A 27,595-nucleotide genomic window follows, 5' to 3' on the forward strand; every position below is an offset into this window, starting at 1 on the left:
GCTGAACCCTTGGGGGGAGGGAGGATGGTAAGATGATGCCCTTAAGAGCAGAGCCAGCTCAGGACGCAGAGCGGGCAGCGGACAGCTGGAGGGACAGAGCACTGCCATCTGGGATTTTCTGGCCACGTGGGTCTCGGTCAGTTTGAGCCATGAATTTGGTGACCAGTTGTCCCATTTGTCTGGACCAAGGGATTTCTGGGATGGGGGTGGAGGGGGTGGGTTTGGGGTACAGACATGTGCTGGAACCAGTACAGTCCTGGGCAAACTAGGATGGTGGGTGACCCTACAAGTTGTTTGTTTGACCTGTTTTCTCCTCTTTAGCAATCTACCCCCTGCCCTCCCGTCCTGCCCAGAGTCCCTCATTCCGTTTGGCCATTATGACATGGTGAAATGTGGTTGCTCTTGAAATGGATTCTGCAATATATATACCAAAGGTGCCCAAAAAATGTATACAAATGGCCACTGTGGTCAGCGTTGCTCAAGCAGTAGTTCACCATCATCAGAAGTGTCTGGACGCTGATGGGAACCACTCTGAGCACCTCTTGTAACTGCAGAAGTCACATATGACTTGTATTCGTTTTTTGTTATCAGTATATATTGAGTATTACAATTGCAATAGTTTTTTCCTTTCTTAAAATGTGTATGCATTTTTTTGGCTCCCTCTGTATGTATTTTGTCAAACGGAAAACATGGATGAAGTTTATGGCTGAAAGTGTTGGTTTGAAAGCACCTGCTGCCTAGAAGCTGTGGGTCCTCAAACAGGTTAGCCTGTCTGTGCCCCCGTTTCCCCTTTCTGTGACATGGGGTTGATCACAGCAACCCTCATGGATGGAGTTGCTGAGTCCCAGCCACTGTCCCCAGCCCCAGGCAGCCCTGAGGCCAGAGGCTCACACCACTGGTATCCACACTGGTCCCCAGGCTGGGCTGTCGCCCTCCCACTCTGCCTGCGTGAAGTGCTTAGCACGGTGCTTGGGCAACTCCAAGTGCCACTAACTGTTGGCACTGTCCTTTCAGCACCCCACCTGGCTCTGCAGGCTTCCTCCTCCTTTCTAACTGTGTCCCAGTCACCAAAAGAGCTAACATTTGGGGCTAATTTCTCTACTGAAGAAGCCATGTTATGCAACAGCTTGACTTTTCAGAATATACTTTTTTTAAGGAAACACCTTTTTTTCCTCCCTAAAAATATATTTTTTAAAAGCTGTCTAATAAGAGTTACAAAAAACATAATTCTCTTTCCCCATCTGGGTGTGGTCAGGGAAAGGGAGTAGGGCAGCTCCAGTACCACGCTGCTTCCTGGAGCTCTGAGTACCCTGGATGAGCCTGAGTACCCTCTGAGTACTCTGTGAGTACTCGGTGAGTACCTGTGACTACACTGGTCCATCTTAATTGGCCCCCTGATAAAAAAAAAAAAAAAAGAAAGAAAAGTCCCCCTCCCCTTAATGGGCTCACTGCCAAGGGCTGGACTCTGCCTGATGCCTTCCTGGGACGCTGAACCACAGCCACTCCTGTTAATTGGTCCCTGGTGTGGGCTGTAGGCTTATTTACAGCAGAGAGCAGGTGGGAAGTGGCGTTTGCCCCCAGTGGACTCCCTCACCTGCTCTGGGAAGCTGGGGCCACCTTGTTTTGCAGAGGGCTTTGCACTTTGCCTTATTTTGAGGTTAAAGTAGAAGACAAAAGTTCAAGCCTGAAAGCGGTTCCCCAGGGCTTTGCCTGCCCGTCACAGTTACTAAGTGGACTCGGCCATTGGACATGCCCACGTTTGTAAAGTTGGTTGCCGCTGAGATCAAACTCCGGTATCAGCACCAACTCATGAGGTCCGGTACCTTGTATGTACTGAGGTTACACGCCTCAAGGAAAGAGCCCCCGACTGCTAAGACTGCCCGTTTTTACTGATGCTGCTTCTGGTAACGAAGCTGCCGTTTTTACTTCCCCCCAAGGTTTGACATGAGCCCTTCATATTTCACTTAAACTGGAATGTGTCCTGGAGTTTTCACGTTCCCCAAATTCACTTGTTTTGTCCTAAAATTTCCTCTAATTCTGCAATTAATGAAAAAGAAAATGAGAGAGAGAACATATTTTTACTTAGCCACAGTGATATGGCTACAATTGGATTCATCCCCACCCAGAAAAACACACACACATATTGTGAGTCTCCGAAATGAAAACGATCCAGAGCAGGATGGATTTTGAGATCTGACAATCTGCACTTTTATTTCTCTTTCCAGTGTAAAAAACAATTGCTGATGTCAAATGCAATCTTTAGGCTGATGAAATACAGTAAGCCTGAGAACGAATAAAGCAGCTAGAGAGTGATGTTTTATTCAGCAGAAAGCATAGTGATCTTCCTTACAAGTGAGATTCCCGGGAGGAAAATACTTGTAATCCTATTTGACTCTGGGATGAAGAGGGCAAGGTGTAACCCTCTCTCAGTGAACCAGAAAGCAAGTCACAGTGCGCACGCGTTCTCACCGGGGACGACACATGTGGGTTGCCAAGATTGCAGTATCCCAAGACCTAAAATATTTCACGTTTTGAACCAAACGTAGAACTTTGTGGGATTTGTTTTAAACGTCTCATTGGCAAGTTGTGACTTCCTGCTTAAGCAAGAAGAAAGGTTAAAAGGGTTTGTGTACTGCCCCTGACACAAACAGCGCTCTTACAACACATTTTGTGTGCCTCACATGAGTGAAATTTACTCAAACTGGTCAAATTCCTCTTGGGAGGTGGAGCAGTAAATCAGTCAGCAAGAAGCACTGGAAATTTAATAATAATAATAATAATAATAATACAAGTTCTCTTCTGTGTCAGATATCACTGCTTCCAGATTAGCTACTCATCTCTACCATAAAACATAAAACTCGGCCACACTGCCTCTTGTCAAAGCACTAACAGATTCTCCAAAAATGTCACTATACCATGGTAGCCTTTGGGGACTCACTCTCCCTTATTGCTTTGCCGTGTCAGCTTAATCCTCCAACAGAGGCCAGCGTACAATTTCTGTAAAGGGCTAGATAGTAGATACTTCAGGCTTTGCGGGCCACGTGGTCTCTGTTGCAACTGTTCAACTCTTGTAGCGTGAAAGCTGCCCTTCATGATATGCAAACGATGGGCGTGGTTGTTTCAGTAGTTATTAATGGATGCAGAATTTTGAATTGCATGTAATGCCCATGTGTCACAAATGGCTTTTTTTATGCTTCTTTCAGTTTTTTTTCTCCAGCTATTTACAAATGTAAAAACTATTCTTAGCTCACAGGCTGTCCAAAAATAGGCTGTAGTGTGCCAAAGCCTGCACCAGAATACAAGTTTTCTTCTGTAGGGCACTAGATATGGCTTGGTGATGGAGGGGCTCAGAACGAGTCACCCCAAGGTGTGCCTCTGTGGTATTTGGATTGATTAGAGCTGAAGGCAACTGGAACCTGCAGGCTCAAGAGAAACTTCTGCCCCTGCCCCTTACCTAGAAGACTTTGATTAGGGGTCTTGCCCATAATAAAAGCTAATCAGAGACAACCTTTTTTGACCTATCCACACAGCAGGGCAAACTTCTAATTATTGAACCTCTGCTCTTTTTATAGTCCTGCAGCGACCTTCCTCCCCTCTGAAGCCCCAAGGTGATCCCCAGCTCAGAATGTCATATACACCTCATTTTCCCCTTTCTGTCTTTGAACCTCTCATGTAATATGGGGTCTCTGACTATACATGTGGGATTCCCATACTTATGTATGTGATTGAATTTGGTCCTTTTCTCTTGGTAACCTACCTTATGTCTATTTGATTAATAAATCAAATAGCTGAAAGTTTCTTCCTTCCTCGCAATGATAAAGTGACCTTATGATATACACGAAAAAATTTTATGTTTAATGAATAATCGATTATGATGAAAATCAAAATGAGGATGAAGTGATTATTTATGATTTTTACTAGTCTGGAATTAGCTCACTTGAAGCAGTTATCAGTTAATACTTTTTTTCACCTGTGGATATGTAATTGCAGGTTGTCTTAGGGGGGGTTTTGCTCCAACACCCAGGTAAAGAGGGATCCTGAAACTATACTTCATCTTTTTGGAGATTTCAGACACCATAGATTCATGTTTTTAACCTTTCCCCTAAAGGACAGTTCTCAGATGCTTTGGGCATTTACTTATTTAAAAATAAAAAATTGAGACTTTTATAATATTCTGAAACAACCATTTAAAAATGTCTTAAAATAATTGGGGAATCGGTATTTTAGAGACCATATTACAATGCTGGAATTATCTTCAGCTTTCCATGGAAAACTGGTATAGAAGACCAGTTCCCTCACCTAGGAATTATGAAATAATAGCTTGAAAATTAGTGTTTAAAAATTTGTAGTATATTTCAGTGATAAATCATAAGGTAATATTTTCCCTGTATTTTATAGGAGAAAGGCATGCCTGTATTTTTCTTCTGTCTTATATTTTTTTCCTGTGAATTTTTGCTAAGCCTTGATTTTTTTTTTTTTTAAGGACTACATGTCCTTGACTGAAAATTAACAACTGTTTCAATAGGAATTTGTTTCCTTTTTAAAATCCAGTAGCTTGCTAGCTCTATTGTCTAAATACGGGATTTTTCTTTCCAATTTCACAAATACCTTGGGAATGGCTAGAACAGTTGTGTTCTTACCATTGAGGAAATTCCTGTGTAGATAAAAGGCCAGATGGACGACAGAACAGGGTGCTCACTGACCTCCTGGAGTGAAAGAGAAGGCCATACTGGAAACACGCTTCAGAGTTTCATGGGCCCATTATTTTCCGGCATGCATATATAGGTATTAGTCAAGAGCAATTTTAGTGTCCGAAGTGAGTGCTAAGCGGCTTAGTAGGTTTGAGGGAGGTTTAGAAATCCAACAATTTATCTTCAGACAATCTGATTGTCTACTTAGAAAACCTGTGATAATTGCCTTTAAAACTATTGGACCTCATCCAAGTGGCTGGATATGAGACTTACATATACGAAAGCCAATAGTTTTCTTATATACCAGTAATAACCAATTAGAAGATGGAATTGGGGAAAAGAAATTGCCCATTCAGAACAGCCAACAAATATCAGAAATGTGTAGGAATAAACCTAGCAAGAAATGTATTGGGTCTCTTTGTAAGAACTATAGAACTTGAGCCAAAAAACAAACAAACAAAACCCATAAAAGACCTAAATAAACCTAGGTGTGCTTACGTTCTTTGATGGGAAGACTCAAATCTTTAAAGATATTAGTGCTATGCAATTTGATATTCAAGCTCACGTGCTATTTCCTTAACGAGTTGGTTCAAATATTTGACAAGGAGGGGCTTGTCCGTCCAGATATCCAAACACATGATAAAGCTGTAGTAATTAAAGTAGTGTGATAGTGTCGACATAGTAAAAGAGTCAATAAAACAAGCCATACTGTCATCACTGTGGAAAATGACATCTCAGACTTCCAAGAGGTGCCTCAAGGGTGTCTGTAAGGGGAATCCCCAGTACCAGGATGTGGTAAGGGCCCACTGCAGCCTTGTGCAGTGGCAGCAGAAAGGGGGTGGGGTGCCCTGGTCCTCCCCAGGTCAGAGCAGCTGGGAGGCTCCCGTAGGACACTGTTTGCTGGGGTGGAAAGACAGGGCATACAGATGGGGTGAGAGTGGAGTACCAGGCAGGTGGACGATGCCCTTGAGGGGACCAGTCCAGAAGCACCGACTGCAGAGCTGCCAGCCAAAGAGGGGCGGCGCCAGCTGGCTGACCACAGGCCTTTGGGTTCCAGGGCTGTTGGCATTTTAGAACCACCCCTGTAAGAAAAACACCTTGAAACAAGCCGAAGAAATATGTACTAGAGAACAGTTGCCTCTCATTGAATTTTGCTGTTTCAAGTGGGTATGAGCTGGAACACTCAATAAAGTAAGGTATTAGTTATCAGGCAAAGCAGACACGTGACCGTTGTCAGGCGCACACAGAAAAGACTGGGACAGGCAGTAAAGATTAGCGGTGGCCTGCATTATGTGTGCCACTCAATTTTCATTTTTCACCTCCGAAAAAGTTCATATTTCAACTGTGTACATTTTCAAAAGGGGATAATGCGGAAGTTTCCTGTCCATAGAAACAAATAGAAGGAAGTGGGAAAGGGCACGGGAAGGGGGCTGCCGAGCCCAGGCCCACGACAAGGGCGAGGGGTGGAGGTGCGAACAGATTCCCTTTCCAAAGAATGAAGGGGAATGTAATACTTCTTGGTGGCGAACTTGCTTTGCAAACTGTGTAGGGAGCCGGGGGTCGCCACGGGAAGGGCACGGGGGCGGGCCCCGCGGAGAGGCAGCGTGGGGTAAGGGCGAGGGCAGCCCGGAGGAAGGAGCCGGGGCTGCCCCGGGGGCGGAGGCGGGGGCAGCGGGGAGGCGGAGACCGGGAGGTGAAATTGGGCAGCCCGGGGGCGGGCGCAGGGCGGCGGGCGCGGGAGCATGGAGGCTGCGGCGGCCGGCGGAGCCGCAGGTAAGGGGAGCCCGCCCGCGCGCCGCCCTCGCCGCCCCACAGCCCCTCCCAGCGTGTCGGGTTTCAATGGCTGGGCTGGCGGGTAGCTCGGCTCCCAGCGCTGCAAACCGAGCTGGTAAACAGCGCGCCGCGCGCGGCCAGGGAAACTTTCCCGGAGTCGGCGCCAGGGCTCCGCGAGCCGCGCACCTGTCGCCGCCGGGGAACGAGATGGGCTGGCGGGCGGGCGGCCCGGGACATCGGCTCGGGGTTTGGTGGGGCTCCGGCGCTCACCCCGGCAGGGGCAGCCCCTGAGGGGTCTCGGTCATGACTCTGCCTCCGCCCCCAGGGCCACCTGGTGCCTGGGCTTGGCGAGCTCCCTGCCTCAGTGGACTTGTCTGTGAAATGGGAACCGCACAGTGCGGGGGTGGGTGGGTGTGTGGGTGGGTGTCTATACAGCAGCTCGGGTTACAGCGGGCGCCCCTGCCGCCCCCCTCCAGGACTGCCAGTTCCGCCTGGGCACCGTGCTCTGCGCGGGCGGGGGCCCAGGCCCAGCAGGACGACTGGGGGAGCCTGGGTTTCAGGGCGCGCCCCAGGGCCCACAGTTTCCCGGGCCCCAGGCGGGGCCATGCCCGGCCCTTTCTCCCGAGAGAAAACACAAGTGGGACAAGTCAGCAAAGGAGATAGTGTTTACATGGAAGCAGGCTCGGGAGTGCTGGATGCTGAGAGGGCGGAGGCACCGAGGTTTGTGTAAGTGCGCTCTGCGATGGGGGACAACTACATGCGGTGTCCGAAGGACACGTGTCTCAGAACACATCTCCGTGGTTAAGCGCGGCTGACTGCAGCTGGTCCTCGAATAAAAACACCTGAAGTTTCATTGTAACACTGCTGAGATGCCTGGCAACCTCACTCTTGTTATATCAATTAGCCTATGGCAACGCTGGTTTCATCATACATGGCTTTGCTGAAAGTCAAGGAACCTGTGACGACTGGACTCGTGAGGACTTACTGTGTTTGCTCTTTTTACCTGCATTTGAAAGCTGTGTGACACTGAGTCGTTTTTTTCCCCCTGATTGCAAGTGAGTGAGTTAAGGAGGGAAGGTAGCAAAATGTATGAATTACTCAGTTACAGTTCTCATGAAAGTTTTCATTGGTCTAGAGAGTGAGAGAGTTTTGTCTCTCTTTTTAGAGGGGGAGATCCCGTTTCGTTTTTGACTTTTTTTATGTGGTCCTTTCTGGAATGTTGGTGGTCCTGGCTGTGGATAATGAATGCTGTTGCCAGTTCATGTTTAAGAACTGGGGCAAGAAAAAAAGTAACCTGCTCTTTTGATCTTGTTTCCTTTGTGTGCAAAATGGAGATTTTGCCCACTTCGGGACTTACTGTACAGAAATAGCTCGGAAGTTTTAACACTTAGCGCATGGCGCGTTTGTGCAGAGTTGCTCGGGCCATGCTGTCTTCCTTTCCTTGTGCCTCCGGGCGAGCGAGTGGTACCACGAGTTAGAGAATTGCTGCCAACCATCGTCTTGGAGCTCCGCACCTTCTACCCACTCTCACTCCATTTTAATGGGAAAGTAATGGTTAATTTCAATCTTCTGGAAAAGTGTATTGGCCTAAATGGTTTGAGGATTTTCCTCTATTTGTGTCAGCGTTTGCTGTGGCTTTCATGGTTGCTGATGGCCCTGATGACACAGCAGTTGCCCGTTAATCATTTCCATGTGTGCTAGACCCGAATGGACTGGGGACTTTGATAGCCTGTTTCCAGAAGGGGTTTGAGCAAATCATGTCTACGTGAGAATCCTTTCTCCTTTAGCAAGGAAGTGTTAAACTAAAACCTATGCTTTCAGCTAAGGCTGTGTCCAGTCCCCACTTAGCTCTGGCCCTAAATGTAGGGAGAAGGCATGTCACATTCCCATGGGAGTTGTGTTCTGTATCTAGATGCGGCTTCTCAATATGGGTGTGTCTGGTGGGAGGTATTATCCATGGGGGCCTTGGAGGTACCCCCAATAATTCAACACATGCCTCAGGGCCACACACATTCTCCCCCTGCCCTCCATTCTGGGAACGTGTATGTGTTTTTAATTTCCCTGATGCTGAAGACCGTCCTAGGTTCCACCAGCCCATCTGTTGCAGTCATTTCAGCTTGGAGCACAGAGGAAAGGAAAAAGAAAGCCAGACGGTCCCGTTCCATTACTCCCCTCATCCTTCACCTTGAACTTCTCTCAACTGAAAAATAAAGGACTTGAGCTGCTTTGAAAGGATTGGCTGAGACCCTGTTAGGCCCATCCTAGACAGAGAAGGCCATTTGTTTGTCCCCCCTTCTGTTTACACACAGAATTGCAGAATTTGTGAGAATTACTTATTTTATACTCTCCATTTAGGAAGTTGGTTTAGTGTTCCAATTTAGAACAATTAGGTGTTGGACAGTTTGCCCTGGAAATAAAGCAGAGCATTATAGATGGGAAAGCTAGTAAGCAAGGAAGAAAATCCACGACGACTTGAAGCTTGGGTTGGGGAACAGGGACCATGGTCACTCCACTGAAGGAACGACTCTCGGAGGGGGAAAACGTGATGTGATCTATCATAGTGTTTTCAGAATGTTTCAAGGTGCACCTCCAATTAGAAGTACTGAAGAGTTAGCCCGCCACACTAACTCCGGAGCTGAGGGGCCGTCTGCAAAGGCCAGTGCCTGCCCTGAGCTCGGGTGCTGAGTGGAGAGAGAGCAGAGCAGGTGGAGGCCTGGGGAGGGCCTCCCCTGGGCAGTGGGAGGAGAGGAGGGGAGGGTGCAACAGGAAGGCTCACCGAGGGAGACGTTCTGACAACCAGGTTTGAGACAGGGACCCAAGGGAGGAGAGACTAGAAAGAAAGGAAACCATAGGCAGAGCTGGGTTGGTCCCTAAGTAGGGCCAGGGGAAGGGAGAGGCTAGGAGGGAAGGGAAGGGAAGGGGTCAGTATGTTAGCGGACCCTGAAGGGGGCAGGCACAGCTGCTGTTTCAGAAGGGCTTGCAGGGACAGGAAGAGGGAGAAAGCTGAGCTTCAGGTGGTGGTATGAGTGAGGAAAGGTGGCATTTCCTTTTTGCTTTTGGGTGGGAGAGACTTGAATACATTTTTGGGAAATGCACCCTTAGGAGCACTTTACCGTACGCCAGGTATTGTGCTCAGGCCTTTCTAAGCATTACCTTAATTGGTCCTCATAATCAATAATAAACAGAGATACTGTTAGTACCCCCGTTTTACGGTGAGGAAGCTAAGGCACAGAGGTGTAACTTGCCCACGGTCACCTGGCTACGAGGTAGCAGTGTTGGCATTCAAATGGGGGTGGTGCTGGTGGTGGTCTGACTCCCAGGCAAAGGAACCGGTAATGAGGGTGAGGTTTGAGGGGAGCCCTCCCTTCCACACCCCCTAAAAAGTGGAGTCTCAGGAAGGAGATAACCCATGATCCAGTTCCTCAGAGATGACCTCAATGTTAACATAAAACTTAAAAAGAAATGGAATAGTCATCATCCTTTTGGGGTCTCCTCTAGTTCAAGGTGTACAAGTGTGCCTGGAGAGCAATGTGGGGGATCTCAGTTCCTGGGGAGCAGGGCCTCCCTGGGGGCAGTGGGCCGGGCATTGAGACCCGTCACTGTCACAGGGTGCTTTGGGGCCCCGAGCGAGTCTCCATTCCTCCACTTGAGAGGTGGTCTCTCAGGTCTACTTGGCCAGCCCTTTGTCAGTGACTTCTGCCCCAGCAGACGTGATCTCTGTGAGGGCAGGGCCCGTCTTTCCTCCTTAGTGCCCTGCTCACACCTGGCATGGGCTCCATGAATGCGGGAGGGACGGGCTCCTTCCAGGTCCTGCTGAAGATGGTTCCGTGAGTTGCGTAGCTGGGAGTTTGCCGCAGCTTGGGTGTGTCAGGACGTGTGGGGAGGAAGCTGGCAGCCCACCTCCTGGAATGTCTTTCCAGAGGTCCTGCTCTTCCTGAGTGGGTCCTCCTAGTGGCCCAGGCATTTCGTATGCTGCCCTTGTGACTGTCTGACATACGCTGGTATCCATCCTATGGGTGGTTCTGGTTCACGCCCATCTCTAGCCCTGCAGGGCTGTGTTATATGTGTATCAAATGGGATCTGTACTGCGGGGGGCAGGGCCGGACATGGCTGGTTCCTGACCTGCTGGCGGGATGGAGTGAATGACCGGGCGGCCAGGCCTCAGGCTGGGCGGAGGAGGGCAGTGGGCATTGAGGTGTGTGCATCTGACCTTTGGAACCCTAGTCTGGTGACTGACTGACTGGCCTTAGCTGGGCTCCTGACAGCAGCTCGCTGGCTGCTCCTCTGATGACGTCATTTTCATCTCAACCGGGGAAACTGAACAGAAGATTATAGCAAATGGCTGTGTTTGCTGCCGTGCTGTGTGTGGTATAGAGACCAGCTTCAGGGCACAATTCAATGACACTTGTTGGCGAGATGCCCCTTGTGCCACGTGACTCTTAAAGTCGGGGTTCCTGGGTGGGGGGCCACTGCTGTTAAGGGACTGTTGGTAGCAGTTGAAGGTGTAGGGCCTGTGGATGACACAGCTGTGGTCCACAGTCCCATGCTGTTTAGTGCGCCCATCCTGTCCTCTGGGTTCCAAGGCCAGCAGTGAGCAAGCTGGGGTGGGGGTGAGGCACACAGCATGTGTCGCTCCAAAGGCCACTGTCTGCTGAAATCCAGGCATGGCTTTCCCTGTCCGTCTGTCCATCCGTCCCCCTTTTCTGGCCCACTGGGAGCCTTCTCACATCACAGCCTTTGTGTTCCCTACTCCCCAACAGTGGCCTTGTTCCCGATTAAACAGGCCTATTGTCTGTTGAGGCATGGAAACCTTTCGATGCGTCTTTGCTCCTCCAAAGCAGCACAGATGTGTTGGCCACTGGGCAGAACCTGAGGCTGAGAGCTGGGGGCTCTGGGAAGGGGAGAGGGGAAGCGCCTGTCTGTGTGTATGCATGGTGGGGGCTCCCAAGCTCCGAAGCCGCCTGGACCGCTTGGTTTCCTTGACTTGCAGAAATTAAGATAAATGTGTTTTTCTTGGAAACCGAGTCTCTAACCACTACTCGCAAATTCCATTAACAGGCAGAGAAAGTCGTGTTCATTTTCTTGCGTTTTGCTGAAATAAACCTTAATCAAAATCCCTGAATGTTCCAGTCAGCGGTGAGTGCTTGAGAAGTCCGTGTTGTGTAGCTGTCACCATTGCGTGACATTGCCTCTCACCTCCCATTGCCCCTCTGTTAGGCTGCTACTCAGGGCATCTCACCAACACATGCGATGGCTTTGCTGGCAGGTGCATGTACGCGGATCGGGGGGCATAAAGCCCAAACAGTGAATTATAGTCGGTTGTTTGTTTTGACCTTTATGTTTTCCAGTAAGTGATTTCTGTAATCCACGTGTGTTGCCCACCTTGGGGCTATTAGAACATCTTGGGGGGGGGGGGGGAATTTAACCTATGCAGAAGGAAAGGTGTTGCTTTGTGTTTTTCATAATATATGAGTATTGAATAAACATAGTCTTCAAATCTTAAAAAATACTTGGGGTGAAAACACTAACAAAAGAAAATCTGTCCTGCAAAAGTGTAGTCTAGTTACTTGTTGATGAGTATGTTTTTAATCGTAACTGTTAAATATTGAATTAAATATGAGTTTAAATAAATAACAATTAAATATGAACTTAATTGAAGACAGAGCATCTTGTTTTTGTTTCTAGCCTTCTTTTAAATTGATATTACCCCATTGTTGCCCTAATTCCATTTTTTTTTCCTCCTGTTTTGAACTGTAACATCTGTGTTTCTATTCTTATAGGGGCTAACTTAGAAATTTTAGTGTGTACATTAACTTCAATTAATTCTGAAATTAATCAATTCTAAACTTTCTGTGGAATTATAAGGGCCTTACGATGCTTTCACTTCTTAATTTATGTGCCATTGTTAGCGGCATGTTAGTCTATTATGATTTTTTTTTTTTTAACTCCTCAGAGAAGGTGTTTTTGTTTTTCCTGGTCAGCATTGGCTTTGATTTTATCAACCTGGTTCTCATTTTCTTTGCTCCCTTTCCTTCTTGACTCACTTCCTCTTGAGGTCATTTTCTTTTCCCCCGATGGGCATCCTGTAGAAATAACTTTAGTGAGGATCCGCTGGTCATCATCTCACTCGGGCTTTGTTTATTTCACCCACTTTTGCTTGATGGAGGATAAAAGCGATTTTCCTTTCGTGCTTGAAAACGGTTCTTCCATTGTCTTCTGGCTTCCATAGTTGCTGTTGAGAAGGCAGCTGTCAATGTCATTGTCATTCCTTTGGGACGGTCTGTCCTTCCCATCTGGCTGTTTTCATGGCCGTCGTTTTGTGTTTGTTGTTTTGCAGTTTGACCACAGTGTGTCTAGGTAGGGAGTTTTCTTTTTCTTCTTCCTGCCTTGGGGTTGGTTGGGATTCCAGAATGTGAGGATAGGTGTGTTTCATTAATTCTGGAAAAAACTTCAGTCATGATTTCTTCGCATCTTAACTCTTCCTAATTAATTTTTCCCCTGTGGAACTTCAAATAGGTTGTTACTGGACCTCATCATTCTACTCTCCATCTTTTTGAACTTGACCTTCATATTTTTCACCTGTTTTGTCTTTCTGTGCTGCATACTGGGTAGTTTCTTCAGATATATTTTCCAGTTTATTGGCAATTAAAGGCATTGATTTCTAGAAGCTCTCCTTCCTTTCCCCCTAGAATCTTATTGGGCAGTTAAAAAATATCTTGACCCTTTAAATTCACTATTTAAACTTCTTTAATATTCCTGTACTCTCTGTATTGGGTAAGTTCAATACCTGCGATCTTTGTGTGTCTGATGGTGTGGTTTCTGCTGTCCCTTTCATGGCAGTGTATTTCCTCATATGTTCAGAGATTTTTGAAATCAGGTCTGAATGACCCCAAACAAAGCTGGTGCTCTTGCCCTGATGCCCAAACCTCACTGTCTGTGTGGCCTGAAACTGGGGAGGTGTGACAAGGCAGCATCGTTTTGTGGGTGTTTCCCCTGTCTTTTCATACTGGCTTAGTTTGTTACACCTTAAGGAAAATATTTAGTATTTTAGAATAATGTACATCTTATTCTTCTGTTGGCAGACTCATCAATTTACCCCTTTGGAAAGGGCTAGGATCTCACCAGTCTTACAGTGTTTCCTGTGTTAGTTGATAAGCCTGTCACTATTGGAAAGCTACTAGTCGAATTTCATTGGTTTATACGGAGGGGAGGGGTTAGATGGGCAGCTGGGCCCCGCCCCCTGCACAGCCAGCTGGCGGCACTCTCTGCCATGTCCACTGCCCACCTCTGGCTCAAGCTTTGCCATCTCACCAACATCTCAGCACCTTCACTGCCCTCAATGGGGAAGAGTCTGCTGGAAATCTCAGGATCTGGGGCTGAGTTCCAACCCACTGCTAACTCTCCGTTTCTGACCTTCTGCGTCCGCATCTGAAAAATGGGGTTCGTGCTTTGTGCTTCCTTGGCTCAGAGTGAGGATGTAAGCGTCAAACAAATGAGGATTTGTGGAAGCCCTCTGTAAACTGGAACAAGTGTAAGGTGTAAAAAGGGACATTTTAATGTGAAACCATATCACTATTTTTCTCATACATTTCCCCCCAACTAGTACGTACTTGAGAAACTTTTTATCCATAGAAGACAGAATATTAACTTTCTTTCATATTCCCTCCCTCCCCTCTACCTGTGAACTTCCTTCTTGTGGCCGGCACATTTTAGTTAAATATTTCCTTGTATTTAATTTAATTTAGTTCCCATACCTCCACCGCCGCCCCTTTGGCAACCATCAGCTTGTTGTCTGTATCTGTAAGTCTACGTCTTATTTCGCTTTGCCTTTCATATTTCTTTAATGAAAACTGAGCTGGTGTTAACCCTGACGCAATGTTTGTATTCGGCATGTGCTGCTTCATTGACTCCGCAGTTTTATGTGGAGGCAGCCAGGGCCCTTACGCAGATGCAGCTACCTCCACTCACTCCCAGTTGTTGGGATGCACACAGCTTCACTAAGTAAATCATTGTCTAGGTTTAAGCTAAGCCTGTTCTTCTCCGCTTGTCCGTTCTCCACGTGCGGGCGTCGTGGGGGTGGGGGAGGGGGGCCTAAGGACTGACACGGGGTGTGCCAGCTTCATCTGGAGCTGGACAGGCATGGGGACCGAGGACGACGACTCTGCTTTCAGGTCCCCTTGGTACTTTGCACGAGGCTGGGCAGGCCAGAGGGAACCCCATTTTCCTCCTCTTCAGAAGTCTTATTGTTTGCAGTGGAACAGGAGAACATATGGAGATGTGATGTGATTTCTGGATGAAAGTTTCGAAAGTCCACTGACAACCGCAATTTGCGGGTCAGTTCTGAGAACTGTTATTCTGTGAGTAAAAGCATTAGGGCAATGGGGCATTATTTCTTACCTCTTGCTGTGTGCTCTGTGGGTTAGGCCTCCAGTCCAGGCTGGACAGTTGGTCCCCACAGCTTTTTCTCACCAGCTTCAGGGCCACCACACGTCGTGCTGGTGGTACTGACACTGGAGCTTGGTGTTTTGACAAGTTCTTGATCAATTAAATTCAGGATACAAAGAGTCAGGCATTCTGCGTTCTCCTGAGCATGTGCCAGAGTCTCTTCCTTCCTGGGAAAGATTAGACAAATAGGGCACCGTAATGATGACCACATGGGGTGCAGTGGCTCAAGTTCAGGGGCGAGGAAGGCCTGACCTTCCCACAGTTGTGTCAGGTGAGGAGCTCTCTTCTGCTACCATTCGTGTAAGGGAGCAGATGTTTGAGATGCTATTTCCTCCTGTCTGCCCCAAATCGGGCTCCACATTTGTCCCCAGTCGTGGCACCTGTTTGAATGCAAAAGGAACAGATTTCAGTCCCACCTCATGTCCTTTCAAATGGTTCCAGGGAAAAAAATAGTTTTATCTTTGTATCATTTGCCTAAAAGTTAAGACTCAACAAAACTCAGATTATGAGACCTTTGTATTAAAAGCAATTAGGATTACATAAACCTTTGTGTGGGAAGCACAGAAAGTCATCTGCATATTTTACCATCTCAGATTTGGGACAAGTGATGTCTTCTCAGCCAAGACAATGACAAGTTGCAAATTGGCCAATACTAAATATGTGATCACAGAGCGACAAACAGGCGCCCTGTCAATTACCGGGATGAAACCTTCCCCGCCGCCACCTGCAGACCTTCCACAGAGCTTCCTCCGCTCCTGACAACTTTGCTCTCATCTGCTCAAAACATTCTAACATATTCCACATTCTGTCTTCCAATTTTTTTTTTTTCAATTCTTCGCTGAGGATATTTTGGCAATCAGATGCTCTTCAAAAACCAACGAAAATATCCAAGTGTGTATTTGCGTCCCCTTCTGTTCTCTGCTCTTCTCTGTAGAGAATTGCCCTGCTGACACCAGGGCCCCCTTTCCCAAGGTCCTTGAGATCCAGCTGTTTGCACATTTGCTGTCTGGTAGCGATGGGTCCTCCTGCCCTGACATTATGCCAAAGCACTCCTCTCGAAGGTGTGTTTAGTCGTCTGTCAGTCAGTGTTCTGGAACAAGGGGTCCCTAGTTAAATAAGTTTAGGAAATAAATGCTGGCTTAAGCGAATTCCATTGCTGCTGAATTTCTAAATGTTCCGATTGCTGACAGGCGCTCAGAACTCGCCGCAGTGAGCTCCGAGCGAGTGAGCGAGCGCTACAGCTGGCCCCTCTTCCAAACTTGCCGGCCTCAGAAACCCCCATCCAAGGCATGTCTTGTGGAGCTAGTGTTCTGCAGGATAGGCTTGCAAAAATGCTGGCACAATGTAAGGAAAGTATAGTGATCGCTGCACAACCTTGGATTCTACGTTATCAAACACATGCCAGGCACTGCCTCACACAATGGTGGGTATTTCTCAACATGCAACAGCCGTCTTAAAAAACAAGATTAAACATAATCATACTTGAAGTTAAAAGGCGTTGTCAGTTCTAAGGCATTCGGTAGTGAATGGTTTGGAGGCCCAGGATAAAGTTTGCATTTGTGAACAGTGAGTTTTCTTCAAGCGTACAGCACGCAGACACACAGCCCCAGGGACTGGGCTGTGCGGAAAGCACATGCCTCCCTGCAAACTGGGGACCCTGATGCATTCCTGCTCCTGAATTCTGAGCAATCATCGAGGTGGCATTTGGAGATCGTGTCCCTCTAGGCACTACCTCACCGCCTTGGCTGTGCGGCGCACCTGGGTCAGACCTCCACAGAGACTTCCTGCTTGATATTTCCTGCCTCTTCCGGTGTCTGCCCGGCTGGTGAGAAACTAGTCTCCAAGCCCTCTGCTAAGCTCAGAGCCTGTCTCTTAACCCGCCCCCCCTTCCCCTCCCCTGGCAGTTTCTTCTATAATAAGGATCCCTTTTTACAATAATTTCCTTTTAGAAGAAAATTAATTTATGAAGAAAAAACCAGACCACTTACGTGAGAAAAAAGAAAAGGAAAAATAAAAAATTTCTGTACAAGCGATATCTATTGTTAACCATTTTTTAAAAACAGGAGTAGGATGCAAACTTTATAACTTTGCATCCTGAAATTTTTTTTTCAACTATTTTCATCAGCAGGAAATGTTCTTTTTGTAATTTGAGAATGACGACCCACATTACTAAAAAAAGAAAAAAGGAAGAAGAGATTATAGCCAGCTTTTCCAATGACATAATGCTGTGTAGTTAGTTACCAACGGGAAGAGGCTTTCAGTGAAGTCGAAATTCCTAAGAGTGAGACAAGTAAAATTTAAAATACCTTTATTAATGTTTCTCATAATTACACTACAACCTGAGGAAAATTACACTTTGCCAAAATGAAAGAATTTTCCTGATCTTGGTGGTGAGGTGGTATGTGGCGAGAATATTCTGCAAATGACACTGAATCAGTGATTCAGGGGGTTGATCTCTTTGAAGGTCTTCATTCATTGGCATTGCTGTTTACATAGGGAGGACCAAACAGTGCTGGGAAAGCCCTCGAGCATTAGGCCTTACCTGACTGACCAGCAGTGGCTGGCTGATTGGCAGTGGGTGACAAGCAGTGGCTTGAGAGTGTGGCAGGCCATTCGTGTAACCCTGGCAACTCAAATTTTGGTACAACGATCCTGAACGATTTAAGTATTTTCCCTAGAAGAATGCTTTAAGATGTACCACTGTTTTGTTTCTCGGAAGACTACAGCAAACATGTGCTTCCAGTGAATTCTTAAATTTGGGGTTTGTTTGGGGATTTCCATTTCTTTACAGTCTGCAATGAATTATCATTTCAACCGTGGGCCTTTCTTCATAAAAGCATTTTACATTGTACTGAAAAGACTGCATTCTTTTGGCTTTGGAAAAATATTTCCCGTGCTGTTGAAGCCATTAAAGCCTGTTAACATTTCACATCTGGAAGCCCCTGCCCCAGCCTGCCTTCCATCCCCAGCGAGCGAGTGTGGTGGCCTGGACTGGCCTCCAGTGCGTGCGTAAAACACCCCAGACTTGTTTACTTCCTCAGGGCCCCTCTGCAGTGCCCAAGTGAGCCCTTGTGGTTTGGTTTAGGGGGGTGGGTGGGGGCTTCCATCCTCCCTGGGATGGAGGCAGGGTCCTGTGTGTGTGTATATGTGCGCACGCCCGTGCCTTCCTCCTGGGCTGGGGAGGCGGGTCTCACTTCTTCCTAGGTTGGAAGGGGTCTTCCTGCCTCCTGGTTTAGGAGGGGTCTTCCTTCTCTTGGGGTTGGGGAGGGGGCCTTTCTCCCTCCCAGGGTGTGAGACTTCCTTCCCAGCTGGCATTGCACGCCCCCTCCCCTCTCTGGCTTTAAGCTGCTACTTTTCTCACACTGGCCCAGTTTCCCAGAAAGCAAACCCAAACACTCTGTATGAGAGGGAAGCTGCCGAGCTTTTCTGCTGGGGGGAAATTCCCCAGAAGGAAGAGAAGTAATTAAAACCAAAAGGCTGGAGAATCACAGCCCTAGGCCGTTGGCCCTAGGCCGGCTTGGGCTGCAGCAGGCCGTGTGTGGGGTGCTCCTTCCGGGGACGCAGGGCTCTGCCTCCGGCTTCCAGGTTTTAAGGGGAACTGAGCATGGGTGCTGTGTGTGGAGTCAGCATCGATGTATCTGGATACTCCTTTCCCCAGAGGGTTGATCTATGTCCTTGGGGCCCTGCTCCCCAGAGGCAGGCTTCAGGCAGCCCCCACTCCCAGGATCAGTTCTGCTGGGCCTTCTGCTGAGACCTAGGGACCCAGCTCTGGGCCGGCCGAGCAGGGGAGCCCCGAGGAGCCTGGGTGCCCTGCAGATACTGTCCACTGAGTTCTGTGAGGGAGTCTCAGCCCCGCCGCCTAACGCAGGGGAAGTGATTTCCTAGTGTGCAAGGAGCAAAACACATTCAGGACATTTCTCCTGACCTCACGGGCCCAGAACCGGTGCCAGGCAGTCCTTGGCAGGCTGGAGGGGAACTGGGCTTCCCGGGAACAGCCAGGCCTCTGGCACCCCCCCCCCCCCCCCCCCGGAAAGGCAGGACAATCACGGTGTCTTCCCAGCCTCCCTGTCACGAGGGGTCTCCAGGGACCAAGTTCAACTTCTTCATGGGGCTGGTGGATGAGGCGCTTCTGTCTGCGCTCAGCCTCACTGGAGGGGACTGAAGGCCGGGATGTGACAAACAAGTCTCCCAGGACGGGCCCAGCGACAGAGAGAGTCAGGGGGTCTTCACTTGCTCCGTAAGAAGGTGGAGGTTCTGGGCGCTGGCAGCGAGGTGGGGATTGAAGTTGATTTCATGGGCCAACATGCGGGTGACTGTACCCCGGGGCGAAGGGGCCTCTTCCCAGTTTGCTCTGCGTGTATTTGATCGTGCACTGAATCATTTCCATACCTGTGGGGAGGCCACTTGACCAAGTAGACACAATGAATAGCAGTTTGTACAGAGAGCTCCGCTGAACCACCACTCAGATTTCCTACGTGCTCAGCATGGGAAGGGCATGGCTAGGGGTCTTTGTGGGGGCGTGAGGAGGGAGAGGAGAGAAGAAGCTGCAGTCAGTGTGCCCCGAGGAGCCTTCCTGAGTTGGCGGAGGAGTGGGGTGAAGCCGCCTTTGCAGTGAAAGGCCAAGTTCAGGTGTGTGAGGCAGGACAGCGGAGGTGGTGAAGGTGGATTAATTCTCATGCTGGGCCCAGCTGGGATTCAAACCCAGGACTCAGTGACTCCCTGAGCCCTTGCCTTTGGGGGCTCTAGGAAGGCTCCCCAGTGTGCTGGCATTTGAGAGGGGCCTTGAGGATGGCAAGGCAGAAGGAGCCGGGCCTAGGGGCCCTGCAGGGGAGGGGACATGGCACTTCCGTAAAGGGGCTTCAGGGCTTTGGTGGAGGAGACTTGATGGGGCCATTAGGAACTGAGTGCTTTACACAGGTTTGGCAATCAGACTGTCGTGCCCTGGGGCTCCACTGAGTAGCCAAACATTTTCCTCTCCAGGCCTCAGTTTCCTCATCTGTAAATCAGAGTTAAGCTCGGCTCTGGGCCTCAAGGCCCAGGGACTGCCAGCTGTAGTTGTTGCTTTCATCAGTGGGTGGATGGGAGGGAGGGGGTGAGGCCAGAGGCTGTTGGGAGACGCTGAGCATCAGGACGATTGCAGAGGTGACACAGGCGGAGTGTGGTTTTAGTGACAGGTTGGAAGTGGTCCCTGAGTGAGGAGCCGTGGGCTTGGATCCATCGGGCCCAGCAGGGAGTGGCAAAGGCCTGTCGGTTCAGCTTGTGGGCCACGTCTGACCAGTTGCTGGGGGTTTCCTGGCTAATTGTAGTGACAAGGAGCCGGGGCTTCCTTAACTGTTTGTGTATAAAGAGAACACACACACACACCCCAAGTGTGTGCCTTCCGCAGCAGAATACCTTGGCTATGCAGAAGCACAGCCTTTTTTAGACAGCCCAAACTCCATCAGTGCCTTTTTCTTTGTGACTGCCCCCGTGGACTGTTAATTCTTTATGTCTGTATTTGAAACATTTGTATCATTGCATTTACAGTTGTCACTTTTTGGTCGGATTTCACTGAAATGCTTTTAAAAATTAAATAGTGGGAGAAGGTGTTTGCTGAGCTGTTTGCCACTCTGGTGCCCATGACATTCTCACCGTGGAACAACGGGCAGGACGCTGGGTTTCTGCAAAGGCTGAAGCCTGGTCTGCGGCTCCTCTTGGCACCCTCCGTTTATTGTGAGCCTTTGCCCCAGTAGCTAATCAACAGCAGTAAAATTTGTCTTAGGCGTACTTGGGTGGCTGGAGACTTGGAACTTTCTGCTGCTGATAGCAGTCTGTTTCCTGAAAAATGGCTGGGAGGAGGAAGGGGGGTTCTGAGAGAGACGGAGGAAGCTGATGTTTCAGTGGGTATTTACGAGCTGGCTTGTCTTTCTGAAGGAGGAGCAGAAGGAGACAGCCAGCTGCTCCTGCAGCCCCCCTCACCTGTAGGAGGCCCAGAGGTAAATCAGAGGTGGGGTCCCCCAGAAGGGGAAGGGGCGACAGAGCCCCCTCCCACTCGGGGACATCCCAGCCAGAGGCCAGCCAGCATCTCGGGAAAACCAATGGCCACTTCCAAGCTGCATTGTGTGCTATCAATTTGTATGGCTGTTTAACAATACAATTTTCCTCTAAAAGTGTGGTGATAAGGAAGAGCTGCTGTCGGTGTTTACATGTGTCGTTTTCAAGTCACGCTAACTCGCGCATTTAAACTCGGAAACAGTAGCCCAGTTGAAGGAGAGGAATTGGCACAGGTTAGCAACCTGCACGTGAATAAGCTGGCAAAATCATGGCTCCAGCCAGTTTCGTCAGTCATCAGGTTCTTAGCAGCTAGTCTCGCTCTCAAGGTACCTGCTTGTACCTGCTTGTACACGTGGCCACGGTGGCGGCCTTCCGGAGAGGGACTTGGGAAGCCACCTGATGGTCTGGGTGTAAGGAAGGAAGGTTCCACAGCGGTCTCCGAGGGCCATGTTTGACCTTACGTCTCCTGGGGTTGGTGCCACCCCTGTCATCAGAAAGGCCTTTTCTTTCGGTGACTGCTTTTTTGTTTTCCTCCATTAAAAAAATAGGTGAACGTGATTTTTAAAGCAAGTGCTCTTTTGGATGCCTTTCCTTTTTAATCTTCAAGAAAGAAGTGATTTTCTCTTTAATGAAAGAGCAAACCTGATGTCATTTTTTGCCTTCTTTTTCCCCAGCAGGTGTTTACCCAGTGGATATTTTGGAAGATGACCCTGAAGGGTATCGGAAGGCAGCTCTGGCTTACTACGCCCGACTCAGGGAAGGAGCACAGCCCTCCACAGAGGTTTTTTCTCTTCCCACTGGGGAGCAGGTATGATCTTCCTTGTTGGTAGAGAGCCCTGAAGAATTTAACTTACTAGAAAGTAGAATGTTAGTGAAAGAGTATTATAGATAAAAACAAAAATGAAAAAACCCATCTGCAGTGAGTACTATACTACGTTCACCTTGAGAAGCAGAAGGAATCCAGGATTGGAATTCTGGAGTCCTTTGTATGAGTCTAGTTCTGCAAAGCAGTGAGCTGGACAGCCTGTTGTGAATCCCATGTCTACCACTTACTAGCTGTGTGACCTTGAGCAAGTATCTTAACCTCTCTGGTCTTGGTATTCTCATCTGTAAAACTGGGGCAATAGCAAAGCTTACCTCATACTGTAGTTATGAGAACTAAATGAGATACTGTTCGTTATGCCTGGCTGGGCCTCAGTTTCCCCAATTTGTAAAACAAGGATTCATTGGTCTCTAAAGTTTGGCTCAGTTCTAAAATTTTGTATTTGGAATGACATTATATCTATTAGAATGAAGTGATATCCTTTACGATTTTTAGCACTGATAAGATTCCATTTTGAATATGGACTGGACGAGAACAGAGAAAAATGAAAACCATTTATTTATCAGGCCAGTGGGATTGTGGGTAAAATTGAACATTTGTGTTACTTTTGAGATTGCCCCCCCCCACCCCTGCAGTAAGTAAAAAGAATAAACAAATCTTGGGCTGTACTTAAGTCAGTCACCTTTCTTTCACATTTGAGGCTGATATGTTGAAAGAGACAAGATTTTCTTGTGTATATAAGATCTCACTCATCCCCAAAATTGTTGCTATCTGGCAGGTGAAGTCGGTTGAGGAAGATAGGCTTTTATCTCACTGTACTATAGTTGTTTCAAGTTAATTAAAGCAACGGCCTGTACAGTTTCTAGCGTGGCTTCCCTGAGATTTTGGAGATGGCTAGTTTGTAATTAACCCCTAGAAGAATCCAGTTCCCAGGGGTGGTTGCTCACCCTTCATTTGCAGAGGGAGGTCCCGGAACTCACACGCTTTCAGCGCCCCCTAGTGACAGTTAAACCAGAAAACGAAAACAAAAAAAAACGAGCTCTTGGTCAGGCCAGGGGCTTCCTTACTCTTAGGGGCCCTGGGGCCCGCGGGCTGCAGGGTTGGATGGATGGAGTGTGGAAAATGCTAGGTAATCTAAGAAGTGTGGTGAGATACAGGAGGTAGCCCTGAACTACTTAAGGATGGAGTTTCACTTATCTGCTTTTATTTCACGCTTATTTATGTATTACAGTACCTAAAGAAAACTTGATATGGTGTATGCATAGTGAGAGCATACTTTTAGTGTTACTTGCAAAAACATAATTAAATAAGACAGTTACTGAAACTAAGCTGTTTTAATATGATGGAAAAGCTGAAATGACTTTATACCTACTCACTCTCCCTCTTCTCAAAGTTTTAGGAAAGCAGTAATTTGATTTCCTACCATTTTAGCAGCTAATTAAGAAATGGTAAAAATTTCTTCCATTTAGCAGGTTAAAATAGTCTAATTTGGTCTTGGACCTACTTATTGCTTTTAGCAAATTTAACTTGTTTTTTTGAATCCAGAGAAAATTTTCCAAACAGAAAGAAAGGATGTCATTTGAGAATATATCATGCTGTGTCACTCTGGTCTTCCTAAAAATCTTTTCTTTTCATAATTCATTTACTCTGTTCCCAGGCTTGAAATTGTCCTATCCCATTTAAAATACAATCATACTTATTGTTTTTTTCCGGCTGTAAAACAGCATATGCTCACTTTATAATATTTGGGAACTATAGCCAAGGACAGAGAAAATACATACGTTCACCCACAGTTAACTGCTATAAACATTTTGACGTGTTTCCATTTGATTTCTATTTCTGTGTATGCTTTTTTAACATTCGCATCATACTCTGAATGCTTACTGTCTATAATAAGCCCCTTTCCGTGTCTATCCGACATACTGCTTGTAATGGCCTCGTCACGGCCATTGGGTGGGTGACCCAGGCTTAACGTCGCCGCTGTGGGAGGGCCAGTGTGGGTACTCTTCACTAAGGTGACTTGAAGATGGGTCTCAGGGTTTGTTAAGAAATAGTTCTCTGACGCTGTGGAGGCCTGCTGTAAACTTTTACAAGCAACCTGCCTGCCTCACTCAGCCGACACATTTTCTCCTTTTCTTACACCTTTCTCGGTTTTCAAAACAGATTTTGCAGTGGCACGTGTTGACCTTCTGCTCTGGGAGCTGGGAGCGGTGGGTTTGATGGCCACAAAGAGGGTTAGGGATGTGGGCACTTGAGAGAAGCGTCTGGGGACAGTCCCAGCATCAGCGATGTGCTGCTTGGCATTCCTCTTGGTGGTAAGCAAACTGGTACTTAGGGCTGAGCTCCTCCATCCCGTGGTTGCCATGGAGCCAGAGCTGAGCCTGGAGGGCCCAGAAGGGCCACAATTTCTCAAGCCTGCTCATAGAGACCCAAGCCAGGCCAGCAGGCCGCCTGAGTGGCATCGTGGGTGGACACAGGCTTGTCCAGGTAGGATACATAGAGTGGTCACCAGAGGACAGTCGGGGCCAGCTTGGCAGGTGTGGACGTGAGGTGGGAGTGTGGCCCTGTTTCGTCGGCTGAGGCCCAAGGGGGATTAGGCTGGACAGGGTTGCTGGGGCAGAAAAGGTGTGGAAGGGCCGGACGGGGCTTCAGCCAAGCGGCTGTTTGCGTCATCAGTGCTTGAAGCAACGGACGGGGGAATGGAGGAAAGAGAAGGCTTGCTGGGTGGGAGACGGCCTCGGGCCTTTGGCACATTACCCTTCGTGTCTAGCTCAGACTGGGTGAGTTTTCCACTTGTATGTTGTGTTCTCTCAGGAAATACTGCACTGATCGGTAAGTAATTTCCTGCGCCCTTATTATGATGAAGGAACAAACCGGGGATTTTATTATGTTTTCAGGTTAAACTTGAAGTTTCGTCCGTTTGCTTTTGCACTGTGCACCGTGACGAACCTCAACACCAAATACTGGTCTTGGTTAATCCTCAGGCCACAAAGACAGGTGGGTCGGTATTAATGGATTGAAAGAACAGGTATGGAGATTGAATTGTTTACACCCAATGGCATCAAATACCTAGCTGGTTGTACTCTTTGTCTGGACTTAGACTTAGAAGAACATCAGGGCAGAACTGATTTACTTTCAGCTTTGAGAGATTGAATAGTGCATTATGATTTCTGTTCACTGACACATATTGATGTTGTATTAAAGACACTAGCCACCCTCTCGCCCACAGTGACAACATTCAGGGCTGCCTTTGAGGGTAGCGCTTGCTGTTGTTATTAATAACATGGGTGGGTTGCATGTACACGGAGAGGCCCTTACGTTGGAGTGTCACCACAGCCTTGGGAAGCACCATTCTTATCCCTCCCGGACGGATGAGGAGATCCGGTCTCTGGTGGTCAGGTAGCTCCCAGGGCCACACAGCTAGTGCATGGGGAAGGGTGCATGGCAAGGTGACAACCGGGGACGTTTATGTCATCTGGGGCTCATTTATTCTCCCTCTGCATTACGGTGACGCCATTTGTGTTCAGCTCCTCGGAGTGAGTTCTCTGCAGAGGTGTGGTCCTGCTCAGTTGCATATGGGGCAGGGGTCTGGGGCAGGGGTCTGGGGCCGTTGGCAGTGGGAGTGGGAGGTGGGGAGGAGAGAAGGGTTCCAGCTCGTCAGTCCCCCTTGAGCTCAGGGTACCCGTGAGCTATAAGCGAAGCACCTCGTCTCTGACCCCAAGGGAGAGGCTCAATTTAAATTTGATCCTATTTAGAAAATACCTCCTTTATTATATTTTTCTTTGTTTCACAGATTTTTTACAGTCATCGTGTATGACTTTCCTAATAAGAAATTTAAAGAAAACAAACCCACCCTTCATTAGTCAGCCCTCCTTAAACAGTGTGGTATCTGGTGAAAGTGTGGGGTTATAGGTCTTTACAGTTTACAAACGGGGCCTCCGTCTGCTTTCCACCCTCCCCCTGCCCTCCATAGACTTTTGCCTTTCACCTGCCCATGAGTCTGGGGTTTGTACTCAGAGGGTGCCCAGCTCGATTGTTGTCACAAAGCCCAAGCTGACACCTCGGCCTGGGAAGTTCTCCTCTGGTTGCTCACCCACAGGCTGGAGTGTGCTGAGCTAGCTGTCCGGGAGTTGTGCGTGTGCTGGCGCCAAGGCAGGGTGGCTGAGCTGGGGTAAGCACTTTCCGGTTAAGGTTCAGGACCTGGCAAAGCCTCAGCCCATGAACAAAGTGGCTACGATAACCCCAGGCCTTCCACTGGGCCTTGAATCTGGGACTCCACCATCAGGTTAGTAAGAAGTTAGTAGCAAGATGTGCCCACAGGAACGCCTCAGGGAACAGATTGTCAGAAACTCCAAAAATGTCATTTGCCGACTTTCAGAAAATGTCCAAATATCAGCACCCCCCCCCTTGCCTTTTTACAGCATTTAGCAATATTCTGGTTATAGGTCTTTAACTGCAGTTTGCATAATGTAAACATATGGCTAACTCTTGTAAGTCTGTTTCCTATTAATACTATACTTAGTTTTTTGGTTGTTTTCAAAAATGTAATATAATAAATATTCATAAGCTCCAGGAAATCTCACTCTGGACCTTTCCTTATATATAATAGCACTTTAAATAAAGTTTCCAAATGTTTTCCAAACTGCTGGGCCTCTAGTGGGATAGCCGCGATTTTGCGAGATTTCCATGAAGAGCTCAGGTGTTTGTTACTTGCACCTGTGCTCTTTAACTTGGTATTTAGAAGCAGACGTGATGCATAAACGCAGCTCTTGGAGCTTGAAACATGTGGACTCCAAAGCCGCTGGTGGTATCGTAGCTTCTCTTTGCAGCCTGGACACATGTGACACTCCGTGTGCAAGCTTAGCGGTGGCTGTGGAGAATGCTGTCACCGGTTTCTTTGTAATTTTCCTGGAGCAGCTGGATGTGTGAAGGCCCTGGGTGTCTGTGTGGTTAGATGGAAGCCAGGAGGACCGGGCGCTGTTTGATAAGCTTCCGAATCCATGTTAATTATTGATAAGCTGGTTGACTCCATCACAGTAACTTCCAATAACCCTGTGAGCAAATGAAAACCAGCCCGGAGTTGTGCATTTCCTGCTGGTGAGCAGTTGTCGTTGAGGGCAGACTGCTGGTAGGAGGTGGGTAATGAAGCTTTCCAAAGTGCCCCCTAAGAAACTGGGGGAGCCCTTTCTCAAAAGGTGGTTTGAGAAGCAGGTGCCCCATGCGCCTTGAGGGGCTCATACCTGATTGTTTCTCTTAATCAGAGGCTGGTTATGTCACTGAGGGGATACGCCCAAGGCTGCCAGGAACCTTCCTTCCTCAGTTGCTTCTATACCTCCCACGGGCCTTATCTTTCATTTAGTTCCCCTTATTTGTTACTTCATTTATTTCCCCTTGTCTTGTTAGTCCTCTTAGTTTTAAATTATTAACTGATCTTGATCAAAGTGTTTACAAAGATGAAAAAATAACTCCTTTCATCAAAAAAGTTGTGGTCTTTGTCTTCTCTCCTGTATTAAATCAAAACCACCCACCCTCATGTTCCAGATTCCCCTGAACCCACAGCCCTTTTGCCTTTGTCGGTTCCTCCTATGACCTGCCGAGTAGAGTTAGATGAACCCAGACTTTGGTGTCAACTCCAGCTGACTTGGAAGCCCGTCTCTGCCAACTGACTCGGTGACCCAGATAAGTTATTTGGCCTCTCGGAGCATCAGTTTTGTCATTTGCAAAATGGGGACATCTTACCTACTTCCTAGGTTAGTTGTGAGAATGAAGTGATGTATTGGCAGCAAATCGGATGCTTTGGACCCCCCAGGGCAGAGAGTAGAATTTTAGC

At 48.0% G+C, this 27,595-nt stretch overlaps 1 protein-coding gene across 5 annotated transcripts in view; it reads left to right on the forward strand.

Moving 5' to 3' along the window:
• The first annotated feature begins 6,407 nt into the window (after positions 1-6,407).
• LOC109444914 (protein FAM169B) overlaps positions 6,408-27,595 on the forward strand; it is a 59,162-nt gene continuing 37,974 nt past the window's right edge. For 3 of the 5 annotated variants that reach the window (XM_074317603.2, XM_074317605.2, XM_074317607.2), the window contains exons 1-3: positions 6,408-6,464; positions 21,617-21,750; positions 24,663-24,762. In XM_074317603.2, coding sequence (XP_074173704.2) covers positions 6,434-6,464; positions 21,617-21,750; positions 24,663-24,762 — 265 coding nt within the window. In that variant the 5' untranslated portion in view covers positions 6,408-6,433. Of the gene's footprint in view, positions 6,465-6,890; positions 7,185-21,616; positions 21,751-24,662; positions 24,763-27,595 lie in introns of those variants that run through there. The other 2 variants (XM_074317604.2, XM_074317606.2) reach the window with 2 other exon arrangements.

The sequence above is a fragment of the Rhinolophus sinicus genome, chromosome 13 (assembly GCF_057876585.1).
Source record: "Rhinolophus sinicus isolate RSI-liver-muscle chromosome 13, RSI-T2T, whole genome shotgun sequence".
In the NCBI taxonomy this organism is placed as follows: domain Eukaryota; kingdom Metazoa; phylum Chordata; class Mammalia; order Chiroptera; family Rhinolophidae; genus Rhinolophus; species Rhinolophus sinicus.